General features: G+C 51.5%; 1 protein-coding gene across 1 annotated transcript; it reads right to left on the bottom strand.

Annotated features, from left to right (window-relative positions):
* Window positions 1–4,911: 4,911 nt before the first annotated feature.
* Window positions 4,912–9,486, bottom strand: LOC149919255 (uncharacterized). The gene is made up of 4 exons (XM_090136558.1): window positions 9,401–9,486; window positions 9,231–9,279; window positions 8,604–8,655; window positions 4,912–6,199 (listed from the first exon to the last, which is right to left on the bottom strand). The coding sequence occupies exons 1-4, from the start codon at window positions 9,484–9,486 to the stop codon at window positions 5,742–5,744; spliced, it is 645 nt and encodes a 214-aa protein (XP_089992684.1). The 3' UTR covers window positions 4,912–5,741.
* Between the last annotated feature and the right edge of the window lie 8,641 nt (window positions 9,487–18,127).

The following is an 18,127-nucleotide window of genomic DNA, read 5'->3' as shown; positions in this document are numbered from 1 at the left end:
GGAAGGAAGGAGGGACAGAATAAGAAAGGAAGACAGAAAGAGAGAAAGGAGTGGATGAAAGAAAAAGAGAGAAATGAAGAAATGTATGGTATTCCATAGAGTTTAGCGGTGAGGTGAAGGAAACAGAGAAGGGAAGGAAGGCAGGAAGAAATAAAGAAAAAAATAAGAAAGGAAGACAGAAGGAAAGGGGAGGATGAAATAAAGAAAGAATGAAAGAAAGAAATGAAGAAGAGAGGTGTAATGCTCCATAGAATAATGAGATGAGGGCAGCTTTAGAAATCATGCATTGAAATCATTTCACACAGGGTAGAAGCTTTTCTGTGGTTAATGGTCCACTTTCAACCTGAAGAGCACCAGCCTATCATGGCTAATAGGACTAATGTACCCCATATCCATTAATTAATCAAATAGCCCCAATTTGAAACCTTTTCCTTTGCTTGGTCTCTGCAGCATCCTGCCCTGGCCAGTTCACCCACAGCCGATGTGCTACGTGAAAAAGTTGCTTCATCTTGTTTGCTTTGGGATTTCTTTGGTGTCCCCAGCTCTTGTCCTACCTGTATGCTGTATGATTATTCTTTAGCCTCCCTTGGAATATCCATGACTCAGGAGCTCTTTATCATGCCTGCCCCACCGAGCACGTAGTTTGCAAGTGTCCTTGGCTTTTTCATCTTCCCTGGTGCAGGAGCTGTCTTCTCTGTTGACCTCAGTGACCCTTCCCTGTAACCTGACTGGTTTGACATACGTTTTTGGAGACGGAGTGGACGGAACTGCATCAGTCATCAAATCTGGTGCAACATAGATTTATGCAGCAACATCATCGTGTTTTGGTTTCCCTTCCTTTCAGAATAGCTGCCAGCATTTGATTTGGCTGCTGCTGAGCGCTAAACTGATCTTCTCACAGAGCTACCAACAATAACCCCAGGCCTCTTTTCCTGAGAGGTAACAGCTGATTTAGAGCCTGTAACTTTATACGTATGATCAGTAGAATTTTTCCAAGATGGTCCTTCTTGACATGAAATCCCACCTGCCTTTGTATCTACTCATTGTGCTGTGCTGTGAGATCTTCCCCTGGTTTCAGGCACAGTTATTTGGGGTAATTTTGTCCTTCCTGTGAACATTGTCACGTCACTGCTTGCTCTTTGTTCAGAGCTTGTAACAGTGTTAAACAAGTGATCATCCAGTCCAGACCCATCTGCTAACATCTTTCCTTGGGGACTAGCAGTGAAACTGCTTATCCTGCTTGTTTGTTTGTTTATTTTCTAATGAACCAGTTACCTATGAGGCTTCCTTCCCCATCCCACAAAAACTTGGCATCTTGGACAGGGAATCTTGGTGAATGTCCATGAACCCATAAGTGAAAGATTCCAGTTGAAAGTATTTTGTGATGGTTTAGCCTGTTTCGTATAAGCAGAACCATGCCAGATTCTGTTTACTGGCTTTATAGCATTCCCCAGCACAGTGTTCTCATGTTGTGTTGTATGCAGTGTGAGCATACAACATACAACCCAATTTTTTAATGATTGTGCAACGTTTTAAAACAGATTGGAAAGAAAAAAACACAGTGGAGAGAAAAATCGAATACGTAGAGCTGTGTCCGCAGGATAATCATTAGTTACAGCTTTAATTTCAGTTAGTATTAGATGTTAGCTTGAGTCTAACAGTGCTTAGCAATTGAATAAGCTTGGCTTGGTTTTACCCACCCACTGCTCTGCCTAGCGTTGTGCTTTGGCCGCTGTCCCTCAACCTCAAGAGATTATTCATTTCTGAGTACACAAGCTCAGGATAAACTGCTTAACTGACATTTTGAGTCTATTAATATCGTTCATTTTGTTTTGGTACGAGATGAATCAGAGCCACGCCACCAAGACCAAATTAACCAAATAAACTGGAGGGTTTTTTTTTGCCAAATTTTCCTATGTGTCATTGACATCAGAAAGGACCAACGCGTACCGAGATCTAAGCAACTCCAGAGCATGAAAATCCAGATCTTAGCCTGAAAGTGACTCTTATTCTTGCAGTCCTGTTGCAAACATTTGGAATGTGCTGTTTTTCAACTCCTCAACTCATGGGATCGAGGGATATGGGGAAGGAATATGGGAAGAAGAAAATCATGTAAATTTATAGCTGCCAATGCTGTTGAACAAGAGCATGATATTTTCCTGAAAGGCATCCTCCATGGATCTGGATGCTTCTATCTGGACTTCATGAGGTGTTGCACTGTCTTGTGCAGCTCTACTGACCCTCCTTGCGCTCACCCTCATTCCTATCATGAGCTGAGAACAGCAGAAGAACCAAAGCCCTTGAGACTTGAGGTGCAGGCGTTCCTCTGTGTCATCTCTTGCTAAGGCAGTCTGGCCATGGGATCCTTGCTCTGACCCACAGGATCCATGCTCCGGCCCAGCTTTTGGGGTGTTTCATCCCAAAGGAACTCTGAGCTCATTCAGTGCCATTTCAGTGGTGAGGCCAGAGCCTCTGTGCTGGGATGTGGTGTCCGTTTTAGATGACCATCACCTCAAAATGAATGTGGTGTGGGGTGTGGTGTCCGTTTTAGATAGCCATCACCTCAAAATGGTTTTATGCAGTGCCTGATTCTGCAACTCAAATGATCCCAAGAAGCATCTGGACAATGCTCTCAGTCACATGGTCTGATTTTCCAGGAGTTGTACTCAATGATCCTTATGGATACCTTCCAACTCGAGCGATTCTGTGATTCTATGGATGGGATTTAGGAGGATTTTCTTATTTTACAGCGTATCAGCCACAGAGGCAGCAATAACATTACTGAATGCAAGTGGAATACAAATGTACAAATACAAATTTTGAATACAAAATACAGCACCAAGGTCTTGAGCACCACTGATCAAATCTGGCTGTATCCATGTCCCAGGAAAAGAGCTGCGTTCTGGAAGTTGTCCACAGCTGGTGCCAGCCCTGCCCCTGGGAGCCACCAAAGGAGGGGGTTTTGTCCGGTTATGTTCCATTTCCTTCAGCAGAGGAACAGTGAAGCTGGCACAGCTCTCCCAGCCGAAGCAGCTCACGTGTTAAAAAGCTCAATTTTGTCTTCTCATGGGAGGAAGAAAATGTTTGGAAATGTGATGCCAGGGCTCCCCAATAGCCTGAAAAACCAGCGGGGTCAAGCAGAAGCCATCGAGCGTGTCTGTGGTTGCACAAGCTGCTTGGCTCACATTGTGCTCACAGTTCTGGCTTTGGCATGCCCTGCTCCTAGCTTTTATATGCATGGGGCTGACGTGATGCAGATTTAACTGTTACTGCCCAGGCCACGTAACAGCAAAGCCCCCAGGCCAGCTGCTCTACTGCTCTGTTCCTCCAATGCTGCAATCCCATCGTTGATAATTCAGCTGGGGAGAGGTCACACGTTGTGGCATGGTTTGTATGCATTGGCACCAATGAGCTGGGTGCCAGAGCTGGGCACAGGAGTGGATCTGGGCAGCTCCTCTGTGTACTGGGCTGGCACACTGCTCTGCAGGTTGCTGTGCCGTGCACCCAGCTCCTTCAAGCACACGCAGCTGAGCCTCCCCCTCCCTGCAGCCCAAGCAGGGAGAAGCCAAGAGAGGAAGAGACACTCACGAGGTTTCCTTTTCTGCTCTTTGCCTCCTTATTTTTTTTTTTTTAATAAACTCTGGCCTGTTTGCTTTTCTTTTTTTTCCCCTCCCTTCCTTCTCCTTGCTCATTTTTAACTCTTTGCTTCCACTCCCATAGAATCATAGAACCTGAGTTGAAAAGGACCACAGTGATCGAGTTTAACCCCCCTGCTATGTGCAGGGTCACCAACCAGCAGACCAGGCTGCCCAGAGCCACATCCAGCCTGGCCTTGAATGTCTGCAGGGATGGGGCATCCACAACCTCCTTGGGCAACCTGTTCCAGTATGAAAGCTCTGCTCTTTCCTTTGCAGTGCTAGCACAGCTTCAGCAGGCTCCATGTGTTTTCCAGGAACCTTGCTTTTTTTTTTCCTTGCTTGTTCTTGCATCTCATCTTTGCTTATTCTGGGAGCTGAGAGGATCCAAGCTACTGAAATGTGGAACTCCAAGCTTGCACCCAATGGACACAAGCTGGAGCTCCTCTGTGGAGCTCTGTGTCTGGGTGGAGCCCAACATGGTCTTATTTAGAGAATATGATGGGGATGATTGGCTGTGTGGAGAAGCTCCTTTATGTGCAAAAGCTCTCCTGGGTGTGGTGCATGAGGAAAATGGTGATCCACATGGGCTGGGTGGAGAGGAAGATGGCAGAGGTCTATGAAATTGTGGGTGCTTGGTGCTGGTGAGTTTTCCTTCTCTATAAGGGTGAAGAAGCATGTGTGCTGTGCAGAAGCTGAAATCCCAGCCAAGCCTTCCTTGTCCAACCCTTGCGAAGCTGGAATACCCTTGTGGAGGATGTTAGCAAGTCTCCTTACCCAGATCTCCCTTCCCAAACTGGCTGGGAGCTCCATGATGAGCTGTTCACCACCCAGCCAGCCCTAGTTCTTCCCCACCGCTTCATTCAAGATAGAAAATTAATCATTAACCAACTTGTCCTTTGAGCGGCACGCAAAAAAAACCCGTAACACCTGGGGGTAACACCGGCCAAGGCACAGCCCTGGAGCCTGCTTGCTTTTGCTAGGGAGCCACTCCAGGATCTGACACTGCTCTGTCACTGCCTGGGTTGCATCTCTTGGGCAGCAATTTTGGGAATTCTTGTGAATATTCCCCAAACAGGCAACCTTTGGGCTACCAAAGCCTAATGTGAGCTTATAGGAGGACAACTGTATAGGAAGGGAGATGAGTATAGAGAGAGGTGTACATGGAGGCAGATGAACATGCATTCAGGCAGTGAGCATGTAGGAATGTAGGTGTGTTTAGGAAGGTAGACATGCATATAGGAGACAGATGGCTGTCGAAGGTGGTGAATGAGCATATAGGAAGGCAGATGAGTGTATAGGACAGCAGGTGAGCAACACCATTGTGTGCACTGGAAGTGATTATCTAACAGCTGAAAATGGGGCCATGCCCATATGTTATTGGGAGCACTCAGCACATGGACACTTCTGGAGTCTGCAGCACTGGGATTTCCCCCAGCACTGCCCTGCAGTGGCCGAGGGCACCTCCGGGAACATTAAGAAGTGCTGAGCAGAGGGCTGAGTAACGTCCCTGATTTCCCCTGGCTCCGAGAGCTCCCCAGATCTTGCACCAAAATGAGTCACCCCATGCAGCATGCCGCCAGCCACCGACACGTGAGAACAGAAACGTCCCCAGCTCCTGTGCCAGGAGTCACGTCAAAGGCGTATTCTTCTTAGGTTTTGTTTTTTTTTTTTCCTTTAAAGCAAAATCCCTTTCTGCTCCATCTGACTCAGCCCCAGCAAAGCCACTGCATGAGGCAGAGCAAAGCCCAGCCTGGTGACACAGGGAATTATGCTGTGTCTCCATGGGATGCAGCTTGGTATTTTGGGGGGAAAGCTCTGAGTTGCCATGATCTGAGAAGACCCTGAGTTGCCCATACTCCATCAGTGCAGGGTGAGCACCAAGCTGCTCCCAGGGCTGCAGGTGTGTGGGGACACCCAGCAGCACACTCAAAACTCAAAGCCAGTGTCTGAGAGCGGTGTCTGATGCTCCCTGAGCTCCAGCAGGTGGGGGCCGTGCCCACTGCCCTGGGGAGCTGTTCCATGCCCACCACCCTCTGGGACGGAACCTTTCCCTAGCACCCAGCTTTTTCCCAGTGTCCAATCCTGAGATCCCTCCATCCCATCCTACAGGATGTCGAAACGCTTCTCTGGCAGTGCTGGAGCTGCCTCTTCCTCGGGCTCGATGCTGTTGGGTACCATGTGCTGTGGTGCCCGGGACACTTTGCAGATACGAGCATACACAGGTATGGGGCTGCCCGGGCTGCATGGCTCCTCTTGCACAACAAAGCACTGCACCGGATCCCCACCGTCCCCACTGTCCCCATCGTCCTTATAGGGCTTCTCCAGCCCAGCACTGAGCTTCTGGGATTTGTAGCGGATGCTTTCATAGATGGGCCCCTGGGCATCCTGCACTGTGTCCACTGCAGGCTCTGCGGTGTCACCGGGCAGCAGTGGGAGCTGCCGGTGACGCAGGAAGTCTGGGGTCCTCGGGGGAGATTTAGTGGATGTGTTGGGGTGTGGTGACCCAGAGATGTCCGTGTTCCCCTCACTGCTGACGTCTGTCCTGCTGCAAGGCGATGCACCTGCAGGGAAGGAGAGGGAGAGGGTGAGGCAGGGGAAATGCTTGGGGGCACCCCCTAATTTCAGGGTAAGTTAGCAATGAGGAAATGTTCTTAAATGAGAGCTTTGGTGTGTTTCCTATTTCCTCCCGCCTGCCATTTCTATTCCTTCTCTTTGGTTTTTGCAAGAAATTCAACAGAAAGCAAAGGAAAACCCCATGCATCCTGTGCTTCCCGCCTTCCCTTGCTGCTCAAATATTTATTTAAGGAGGAGGTTCTGCCCCATGCGCAGGATCTGTCAACAGCAGGAGATGGCAGTGGGTGCCGAGCCGGTTTGTTCACCTCCAAGATGAAGGAGGCTCTGGAATAGGTTTCCTTCTGCATTGTGAGTGTTCCTCTTCCTGTTGTAAAGTTGCAGGGACATGGTGCTGTGGGACTTGGGGTGCAGGTTCCCTGCAGCAAGTGGTTGGGTGCAGGACCACGGGCTTGTGTTGTGGGGTCGGATCCTGGCCAGAGCCATGGCCTCCTTGCTGCCTTCCATGTGTGTCCTGAAACCCCTGCCCCATTCCAGTGTGTCCTGAAACCCCTGAGCATTCCAGTGTGAGCATCCCAACGGGACCCAGCATCAACACCCCAATGGAATCTCCAATGGAGATTCTCCCAAAGTGAACATCTCAGTGTGAGCACACCAATGGGAGCATCCCAGCATGAGCACCCCAGTGGACATGCTCCAATTGTGAATATTTCAAGGTGAGCACACCAATGGGAGCGTCTCAATGTGGGATCCCAGTTTAAGCATCCCAACCTGAGCACCCCAAAGTGGGCATCCCAACATGAGTATCCTAATGAAATCATCCATATGTGATCATCCCAACCTGAGCACCCCCAAGTGGGCAGTCCAGTGTGGGCATTCTAATGTGAACACACTAAGAGAAACATCTCAAGCTGATCACTCCAACATGAAGATCCCAAAGTGGGCACCTGAACCTGAGCACCCCAGTGTGGGTATCTCAGTGCAAACATCCCAATGTGAACATCCCAAAGTGAGCATCCCAATGCAAGCATCCCAACCTGAACGCTCCAGTGTAGGAACCTCAAAGTTGGCACCCCAGTGTGAGTATCCCAGTGCAAGCATCCCAGTGTGAGCACCACAACACTGAGTATTCCAAAGAGGACATCCCATCATGGGCACTTGAAAGCGGGCACCCCAATGTGAGCATCCCACTACAAGCATCTCCACGTGAGCACCCCCAACCTGAGCACCCCAAAATGGGTGCTCCACTGTGGGCAACCCCATGTGAGCACCCTAATACAAACATCTCAAATTGATCACCCCAACACAAAGATCCCAAAGTGAGCATCCCAACCTGAGCATCCAAACACGGGCACCCCAACGTGGGTAGCACAGTGCAAGCATTCCCATGTAAGCATCCCAAGTGAGCATCCCAACTTGAACATCCCAATGCAAGCATTCCCATGTGAGCATCCAAAATGGGCGTCCAATCTGAGCATCCCAATGCAAACATCCCAAGTGTGAGCGCCCCAACTTGAGCACTCTAAAATGGGCATCCCAAGGTGAGAACCCCAACATGGGCATCCCAAAGTGGGGACCCCAATGTGAGCATCCCAGTGCAATCATCCACAGAATCACAGAATTGCCAGGGTTGGAAGGGACCTCAAGGATCATGAATCTCCAACCCCCTGCCACACGCAGGGCCACCAACCTTCCCACCTAATGCTAGACCAGGCTGCCCAGGGCCCCATCCAACCTGGCCTTGAACACCTCCAGGGACAGAGCATCCACAACCTCTCTGGGCAGCTGTTCCAGCACCTCACCTCTCCCTCTGTAAAAAATTTCCCCATGTGAGCACCCCAAAACGGGCGCTACAGGCGGAGCATCCCCATGGGAGCACCTTAACGCAAACATCTCAAGCCGTTCACCCCAACGCAAAGATCCAAAGTGAGCACCCCACCCTGAGCACCCCAACGTGGGCGCTCCAATGTGAGCAGCAGCTCAAAGTCCCGCAGAGCCGCGGCTCCTCCCAGTCCTCTGAGCGAGCAAATCATTAACTGCTCCGGCAGCACCGCGCCACGGACCTTCGGACTGCGGTGGCACAGCGCGCAGATACGCGTGCATGCACACTTGTGTCTGTGCACGTGTATTTGCACGCCCGCAGGCAAGTGTGCAAATGCAATTGGCCGCGCGCGCACGGAGGGTTGCACAGAAGCGAGTTTGCGTGTGCACGTTTGCACGCGCGTGTTGCACACTTAGGCGTGTGCAATGGTTTGCTCGTGCGCAGCACCCGTGCAGGTGGCTGTGCGTGGGGCAGTAGGAGCACCCACAGTAGCAGGACCGGGGGTAGCGGAATGCCACCGCTGCCTGTCCCCATCGCTGTCCCCGTGTCTCTGTCCCCTGCCCCGTCCCTACCTCCCAGCAGCGCTGCTTCCCCATCTCTGCAGTCCGGTCCCGACAGCGTCACCTGCAGCAGAAACAGAGACACTCGTGCACCCGCCCCAAACTCTTGTGCAACACTCGTGCACGCCCACACGGCTCATGCCTGCCCCCCATTGCGCCTTATCGCCCCTTATCGCCCCCCAACCCCCCAAATATCCGCTCCGGCCTTTAGGGTTGCGCTGGGCTCAGTGCCTCTCAACCCCAAGCGAGATCCTCCCCACTCCCCCACCGCGAGGGCTGTCCCCGCGTCCCCCTGATGTTTTGGGTTTGTATTTTTTTGGGGGGGGGTTCGGGGCCGTTCCCGCTGTCGACGCTGGGGGGCTGTCCAAGCCCGTGCGACAGCGCTGTCCCCAAGGAGCGACGCGGCGACATCCGACAACGTCTCGTTTTGGGTAAAGAAAGGATTCGGTCATAGGGGATGGAGGCGTGCACAGCCCGTTTGTCCCCTTGTCCGGCTGCCCCCCGCAGGGACGGGTTGTTATGGGTACGCAACAGTGGGGACCGACTGTCACTGAGATGGGGACGTTAGCAGTGGGCACACGGGGACAAAAAGGGGAAGGGGACACAGAGCAGAGCCCCCCCCGGCCACACCGCTCTCACCAGCCCGGAGTTTCCTGCGGTGCTCTGGGTGGAGAAGCGTCCGTTCGCCCTGTAGAAAGGGAATGGTGACACTGATGTCCCCATGGCCGCCCTTTGGCTGAGCCAAAAACCATGGCACGACCCCCATGGGGTGCTGCGTCCTCACATTTCCCCCACTTGAGGGCACATACCTGGGGCAGAAGGCGCAGAGGAACAGCAATAGCAGAAACCCAATGGATGCAGCAGCAGCCAAACCCCACGGCAGCACCGGGGCCATCGATGGGAGCTGCTGGGGAATGGGCACACATCAGGCTGGGTGCAGGGGTGACCTCACTCTGTTTCCAGGAAGCTTTTCCCACACAGATTCCATAGGATTTCCCATCCCTTACTCCAACTACACAGCACTGTCCCCCTGCAGCTCAGCCCACAGAGGATTTGGTGTGATAGCAGTGTAAGCAGGGCCCTATGCCCAGCGTTGGCACCCATGGGCCGTGGTGCCTGCGGGCTGCAGGAAGCCGTGCCCCATCCCAGGCCTGGATTGCTGGCATAGCTGTGCCATGACACAGTGCTGTCACACCCTGTGGCGCCCTGCTCACCTCACAGCTTTTGCTCTTACTCAAACAGCCGTGTTTGGGGACTGCTCTCCCCACTGTGGCAATGGGGAGGGTGGGTGAAAAAGGGGCTGCATCCCACTGTAGCCCTTGTTAATCCTTCCTGCATCCCTGCTACATCCCTATTGCATCCCTATTACATCCCTGCTGCGTTCCATTGCATCCCACCACATTATTGTATCCTTCCTGCATCTTTCCTGCATCCCTGGATCTCCTCATCTCCCTGCATCCCCCTCTCTTGCATCCCTACTGCATCCCAAGTGCATTCCCACTGCATCCCTGCTGCATCCTCCCTGAAACCTTGCTCCATCCCTTCTGCATCCCCACTGCATTCCTACTGCACCCCTATTGCATTCCCACTGCATTCTGCTGCACATTTACTGTATCCCAGTGCGTTTCCACTGCATCCCTGCTTCATATCTACTCTATCCCACTGCATTCCCACTGCATACTACTGCATCTGTCTGAATCCATCCTGCATCCCTGCTGCACCCCTGTTGCATCCCTCCTGCATCTCCATTGAGACCTTGCTCCATCCCACTGCATCCCACTGCACCCCCACCTAAACCATTCTGCATCCCCCACTGCATCCCCACTGCATCCCTATGGGACACTTCTGAACCCAGGCAGCCCCCCTCCAAGTAACACATTCCCACCCTCCTCCCCCAAACCTCAGCTCTGTCTCCCACCAGACCCCCTGCCCAACACTGACTGGGGGCCGGTTGGGCTCCGCACAGGAAAGTTTCGGGGTGGGAACCCTGCAAAGAGAGCCAGGAGCTGCCCAACAGGCTGAGCCTGCTCTGCTGGCTCTGTGCCACCCTGCCCGGTGCTGGCACCCTATTGTGCCCCCCCTGTGTCAAGAGTACCCTGCGTGGGGGGCTGTTAGGGGTGAGTTGTCCCGTGTGTGGGTGCCCTCACCCCAGGGATCTGGGTTCAGTGGGGTAATGGGTCATAGCCTGGAGGGATTTTTCTTCTAAAACCCACTCAGTCAAGAACTTGTTCCTATTGGATGCTCCAGGGGAACACGGGTAATTTCAGACATTCCCCATCCCTCCACGCCCACCCTGCCTCAGTTTCCCCATCTGTACACTGACACCATCCTCAATGTACCCATGTTCCCCACAGCTCAGCCTCAAGGCCCAGGACCTCCCATACCCCTCCCTGTACCCCTCCCCAGGCTCAGAGACACTCACCCAGGTGCTGCCGGACCCCTGGGTGCTGCCGGCTGCTGCTCCACTCAACTTTGGCCGGGAGCAGTGGGTGGCACCCGTCACACCCCAGCTTCCTGCTGCTGCCTCACCCGGCCCCATGGAGCTCTGCCCTGGGCATGCGGGGAAACCCTGAGCCCCAGCAGCACCAAAACCAGCAACCTGGGGGGTGGGGGGGTCCTGAACACCCATGGGGGGTCCTAAACAGCCATGGGGGGTCCTAAATCCACTCCATCCAAGATCCCCTTTTGCAGCTCCAGGTAGGAGCAGCTCAGCCCTGAGCCCCCAGAAGAGCTGTCCCTGTTCTGTGCTATTAAGATAAATTCCTCTTGCAACAAGCTCATCTCTGCATTGTCACTCCATTAGGATCCAGACACCGAAGCACATAAAAAGCTGTTCAATGATGTTGGAAGTAAAAAAAAAAAAAATCATTTAATTACAAACTCCCCCAAACATGGCTGTGTGTTCTGCTGCACCGCTCAGATCCGTGACCCCAAACCAGGGAGCATCAGTGCCATTTGGAAAATTGGAGCAATTTGCTCAGAATGCAATACATGCTGAAGCTGAAATCTGAAAAAAAACCACCTTCCCTTCCCTTCCCTTCCCTTCCCTTCCCTTCCCTTCCCTTCCCTTCCCTTCCCTTCCCTTCCCTTCCCTTCCCTTCCCTTCCCTTCCCTTCCCTTCCCTTCCCTTCCCTTCCCTTCCCTTCCCTTCCCTTCCCTTCCCTTCCCTTCCCTTCCCTTCCCTTCCCTTCCCTTCCCTTCCCTTCCCTTCCCTTCCCTTCCCTTCCCTTCCCTTCCCTTCCCTTCCCTTCCCTTCCCTTCCCTTCCCTTCCCCCCTTCCCTTCCATCAGGAGCCCACTCAAAAGGTGCCCACATGTTCTGCAGAGGGCAACACAACATCGGTGTTGGACAATCACATCGTTCTCAGTGCCATTTCTAGGTGCAAATCTGTGTTTTTCAGCCAAGTGCTCAACGAGCGATCCCCCCTGTCAGTGCAGACTCCTTGCTGCCAAATTTCTTTACAAAAGGTCTTCATGAAATCACAGCTTTTCTACCTGGTTATGGGGACTGGAACAGGGAGGTGGTGGGGTCACCATCCCTGGAGGTGTTCCAGAACTGTGAGGATGTGACACTGAGAGACATGGGCAGTGGGCATGGTGGGTTGGGTTGGGGTTGGACTGAGTGATCTTAGAGGTCTTTTCCAATCTAAATGGTTCTATGATTCTACGATTCCCTTCCCAGGCTGGTAGTGCCTGATGGCAATGCAGCTCTGAGATTTTGGCACAGTGAGCCCATGCTGGTATCCTCCAAACCTGGGAGCAGTGGTGGCATTTGACAATTCTGGCCTGCTGCCATTTGTAATTAAGCTGTATGCCTCCAGCAGTCATTTGTCGCCCTATTTTAAGCCTGCTGGAGCTGATGTGCCATTCTGACGGTCTTACTTAAAAATTTAATGACTTTTAAAATTTTCCATAAGGCCAAGAAATGTATTCGTCACTCTACATCACAGCTTCACAATGCTACCAGTGCAATGCCACCTGCAGAGCTGGGTTTGCACCATTTTGGGCTCTTCCTCAGGGATCTCCCCTGGTTGTGGTGCTGGGCACCCTGCTCTGGGTGGCTCTGCTGGGGCAGGAGGAGACCAGAGGGACACGGGGATGCCTCCAGCTCCAAGCATCCTGGGGCTCTGTGAGCTGGGCACGGTGATGGATGATCTCACTGGGGCTCCCTTTTCCACTGAAGGTTGGTGATCCCTTGAGGTCCCTTCTCACCTGGACTGCTCTTTGATTCTCTTTACAGCTCCTAAAAGTGAATGCCCCATCCCTGGAGGTGTACAAGGCCAGGTTGGATGGGGCCCTGGGCAGCTTGGTCTCGTATTAAATGTGGAGGTTGGTGGCCTTGCATACAGCAGGGGTGATTAGAGCTTCATGATCCTTGAGGTCCCTTCCAACCCAAGCCATTCTCAGATTCTATGAATCTATGAATGAAAGCCATTCCCCTCCCATTTGATGGATAGGAAGGCCCAACTCTACCATATCTACCAGCAATGGCACAGCCTTTGAGCAGCATCACCACAGCATCCTCCACCCATGGATGCCATGCTGCGTGCCAACATCGCCATTCCCCCAGCCAGCCCCAGGCTCAGCTCTATGCTGTGCATGCTGCTCCTACGTGTCTCGGTATCTCCAAAGGGGCAGCAACCACACAGCAGGGTGCCTGCATTGGGACTGCCCTCTGAAATCCTGCCCGGCCATCGGGGCTCCGAGCCGCCTGGCCAGCGGCCAGCAAACCACTTAAGTGCGCACTTGGCTTCAGGCATGCAAACCCTTCCAAACAACCTTAAGTGATTTGTTGGATCCAAAACAAAGTTATTAGCACCTTGCAGCACTAAGCCTCTCCGGTGCATGTCATCAGCTGTCAGTGATGGGTAAACTGGGATTAGGGCGAAACGCTCCCGTTTCTTCCATCATCTCTCCTGAAGGCTTTGCCATGAACTCCTATGGCACAGGGACAGCAGCCCTTTGCATCTCCTGCTTCTTGGGCTGGCAGGCTGTTTGCTCATTGAGTTATGTGTGCCAATTCTGGATTATGTTTCTTTGGGTTTCTTTTCTAAAGCATTTATTTAACAGACTCCATTTTATTGGATGCCATATATTGTTAAGGATGCTAAGAGTTTTGCGCTCATTTACTTTGGCCATTTCTGAATGCATTATTGTACAATTCTGTGTCTCTCTATAAATATATGTATGTACATATATAATATAGCATATAGACATTTCTCTGTTTTCTTCTTCTTTCTCAGGACAAGAGGTGATGGCCTCAAGTTGCACCAGGGGAAGTTCAGGTTGGAGATTAGGAAACATTTCTTCTCCAAAAGAGCGGCGATGCAGTGGCACAGCTGTGCAGGGAGTGGTGGGGTCACCAAACCTGGAGATGAGAACAGCAGAGATGTGATCTGAGACGTGGTCAGTGGGCATGGTGGGATGGGTTGGGGTTGGACTGGGTGATCTCAGAGGTCTTTTCCAACCTGAATGACTCAGTGATTCTACAATTCTTTACACACACGTACGTATGCAAACACGCAGATGTACATAAAGTCTTGGCACATTGGTATGAGTATGGCAGTTTAAAGCTCCCTTCTTTGTTTTGGTTCTTCATGAGATGCACACAAGTTCTCCCTTCTTTTTGGCTGCAAATTCAAAGGAACTGGTGGGTTTGGATCCTTCTGCTTTCAAATGCCAAAATTAAAATAATGCTAATGCAGCCCATTGCTTTCAGGCTCTCACCAAACTGGGCACTAAAATGCAGGATATTTATGACTGATTTGAAGTTGATTAAACAGCATAATAATTCAATGCTCAAAACAAATGAATTTAGGTTACAAATCATTAAAATGAAACAAGGGGGCTCTCAGAAAATTTCAGTGCTTCTGAGCATTTCAGATCATCCTCCTCCCTGCAGAAACAGCAGACAAGGGAATGCCAAGCCATCAGAATATCAGTTTTCTTAAAAGATCTTTCCCTTCTCTCAGCAGATGTACAAAGCTTCACAGAATTTGGAATGAATTGGGCCACTGAATACTACCAGTTATGGATAGATTTTTCAGGCCCTTGGCTAAATCATCATAGAATCATAGAAAGGCCTGGGTTGAAAAGGAGCACAATGCTCATCCAGTTCCAACCCCCTGCTATGTGCAGGGTCACCAACCAGCAGACCAGGCTGCCCAGAGCCACATCCAGCCTGGCTTTGAATGCCTGCAGGGATGGGGCATCCACAGCCTCCTTGGGCAACCTGTTCCAGTGCCTCACCACCCTCTGGGTAAAAAACTTCCTCCTAAGATCTCACCTAAACCTCCCCTGTCTCAGTTTAAAACCATTCCCCCTTGTCCTATTACTATCCACCCTTGTAAAGAGCTGGGTCTCCCATAAAGCATAATGAAAGGGATTTCTAGGGTGAAAAGCTTACTTTTCCCCATTGGGTGGCCATGAGTTCCCCTTTTCCCTTTGAGGATCTGCAGTATGATGCTGAACAGCTTCCAGGGATGGGAGCACATGAGCCAGGATGCCAGGGAAGCACATGGGCTACATGCAAGGCTCACCAACTTGCCCAATGTCCACTGTCACCCCCAAGAGATGCATTAGGGCACTGCAATCAATGCACATCTCCATGGGTGTCAACTGACTTCTACCAAGATCAGCTCGTGGAAAAGGAGCAGGGCATGAAGACACCACTGTTCAGCTAAAATGCCATCACAGCCAGGATTCCATTGTCTCTCTCCTCCTTCTTCCTGGTCAAGCTTCGTGTCATCACAGTGCTGCTTAGCTTTGGCCCAGGATCTTTAAATATGCAACTTAATGCAGTATCAGTGGGAGTGTTAAAGCTCTCTCCATGAGGTTGAAGCACACTGGGGTAAATTTGGGGGTGTGTAGCTGACAGCCCACCTTCAGCTGAGCCCTTGGACAAAGCTTAGCCCTGGAGGTGGCAGCTTCAGTGTCCATCCCCATCACTTCCTCTGGGTTCCACCGTGGTCCCCATCCACACAAGACTCCCTCTTCCCACACCGATCTCTGCAATTTCACACCTTGCCAGAGATCCTGGGATTTTGTAGCATTTTGCAGCTTTCCAAAGAAGCCTCACTTCCTACAATGAGGACAAAGGGAAGAGGCAGCCAGCCAAAGGCATGCAGGCTGGGAGAGGGAGAGCAGCTGGAAATCATTATCCCAAGGACTCAAGCAAAGCTGCAGCACTCTGGTGGGGGACGTGTGTCCTGCTGAGTCCCCTGTGATGTTCAGCTCATGTCTGGTCCCCTGCAGCCAGAACTATGAAGGGATTTGGGAACGGGACCTGCAGTCCCCCATGTGTGGGATCCCATCAGCATCTCTTGGTGCAGATGTGTGGAGGAAAGTTGGTGTTGTGAAGTCAAAATGTGTCAAAAGCAGTTTGAAAAGGACAAAGTGGCACCATGCAGGGTGCAAGAACTTTTTCACAAAGTCCCCCCACTTCCCTGGAACATCACCAACTTTTCCCCCTTCCAGCTGTGGTCCCTGGGCTCTGCTGTTTGTTTTCCTGCTGCTGCATACATCCCAGTTACATTTTTAAGCAAAGAAGAGCCATTTTCAATTGACCCCACTAATCCCAAATTGTAGGCTTGGCTGGCAGAAGTGTAGTTCTGCCCAAAGGAGTTCCTTTCCCTCTGGAAGGAGGGGATGGATGCTGATCAGAAGCAGCCGGATGGAGAGATGGATTTTGGTATGGAAAAATTGAAAGAAAAGTCTTCAGAAAAGACAGACACCAAGAATTAGAGACCTTGCATGACAGCCTGATGGCTTCCTATGAGATGTTTTCCAGTAAAAAGTGGGATTGCCCATTGCGTGGATCCATTGGGTCAGGATAGAAATTTTGAATCTGTTCTGTGTCTGGTCTCACTGCACTGAGGCAATTGGAACAAAATCCAACAGCCACATATGGGATTGGTACCAATATCCTCTGGTGTTGTGCATCTTCAGCCAACCCCGAGGACACTCAGCCTTTGCTGTAGTGCCCGGGAAGCGCTAAACGATGGGAAGACAACTCAACCTCAGGTCAACGTATTTCAGGTTGAGTATTAGGAAACATTTCTTCTCCAAAAGAGCAGTGATGCAGTGGCAAAGGCTGCCCAGGGAGGTGGTGGAATTGCTGTCCCTGGAGGTGCTCAAGAGCTGAGGAGACGTGGCACTGAGGGACGTGGTCAGTGGGCAATACTGGATGGTTGGACTAGATGATATTAGAGATCTTTTCCAACACGAATGATTCTACGACCTCAATCTGAAGCAGAACTCCAGACCTGGTGTATAAAAGGGTTTAGAGAAAATGCCATCAGTGCCCATCGTGCTGAATGTAACGATGGGGATGTGCTCCGGATCCATGAGTGCATGGCCAGGAGCAGACACCAGCTCTGCCACCATATGGGTTTGTGACTCACAGTGCCAAAGTGACATCTCCTGAAGGTTCATTGAGTATTTGAGAGCCATCGCAAAACTGGCCAGGAGTTTTGCCCATCAAATGGCGTATTTAGGCATTTCTTTCCTTTTGGAAGTGCAGAAAGCAAATGTGCAGCATAGTTAAAGCGAGTCGGAGCTGGCAGGAGAGGGATGTAAAGTGAAAAAGAATGGTTTGGAGACGGAAGAGCGTGCGTGCGAGGAGCCAAGCCGACAGATCTGACAAGACAAGAGCAGATGAATGCACGAAACCCGAGACTCCTAGCGAGTGCAACAGCCCCAAACAATGCAGAATTGTTAAAGCAAAAAGCAAAGAGAGGAAGGAAAAAAAAAAAAAAAAAAAGCGACAAATAAATTCTGAGTGGTCAGATTGCTTGCCAAGAGCTTTTTTTCACGCGGCGGAATGTAATAAAATAAACTGTTGGCAGAGCTCTGCCTGGAGATGATGGCACAGAGAAGATGATGGCACGGAGAGGGGGGTGTGAGAAGTGACAGGGCAGGGGACATGGCTCTGAGGCCACCACACTGCTCCGTGTCATCCTCCAAATGGAGCCCAGGAAGCCCCCACGCCAGCAGGGCCATTCAGTGCAACCGGGGGCTGCGGTATTGATCTCAAGTGGAAAATATGCAGTGATGTATAGCAGCAGCGCCCGGCCCGCCGGCAGGATGAAGGGGATCTTTCTTACAAAAAGGAACAGCGAGAGCAGCAGCGGGGTGCACAGGCTGCACCCGCTCCCCGATGCCGCACGCGAGCTCGGCTCCGCTCCGTCTGCTCCGGGATGGTGGGAGGAGGAGGAGGAGGAGAGAAGCAGAGCCACCACAGCAGGCTGGTTTTGGGGAGGGATGAGGCACATGTGACCCAATTAAGAACATCTGCCGTGCATCCCCATCGGCGGCGCCGGAGCTGGCGTCCCACCCGGCTCCACAACCTCCTGAAGAAGAAGGGAGTCCCAAGGGTTTTTGACCTTTTACTGTGAAATCCCTATTTCCAGGCCTTTTTGTAAATAAAAAATGAGGAAAGGGAGGGGATTTTTTTCTATAGCAGCCAGAATGGTGCCTGCTGAGACCCTCGAATGCAATGCTGCATAGGGTGAATGCAGAAAAGATTGGAGTTGTGTG

Source organism: Phasianus colchicus, chromosome 2 (genome assembly GCF_987193195.1).
Source record: "Phasianus colchicus chromosome 2, bPhaCol1.hap1.1, whole genome shotgun sequence".
NCBI classification, from domain to species: Eukaryota; Metazoa; Chordata; class Aves; order Galliformes; family Phasianidae; genus Phasianus; species Phasianus colchicus.
The sequence above is the reverse complement of the archived record's forward strand: the minus strand, read 5'-3'. Positions and strand labels throughout refer to the sequence as shown.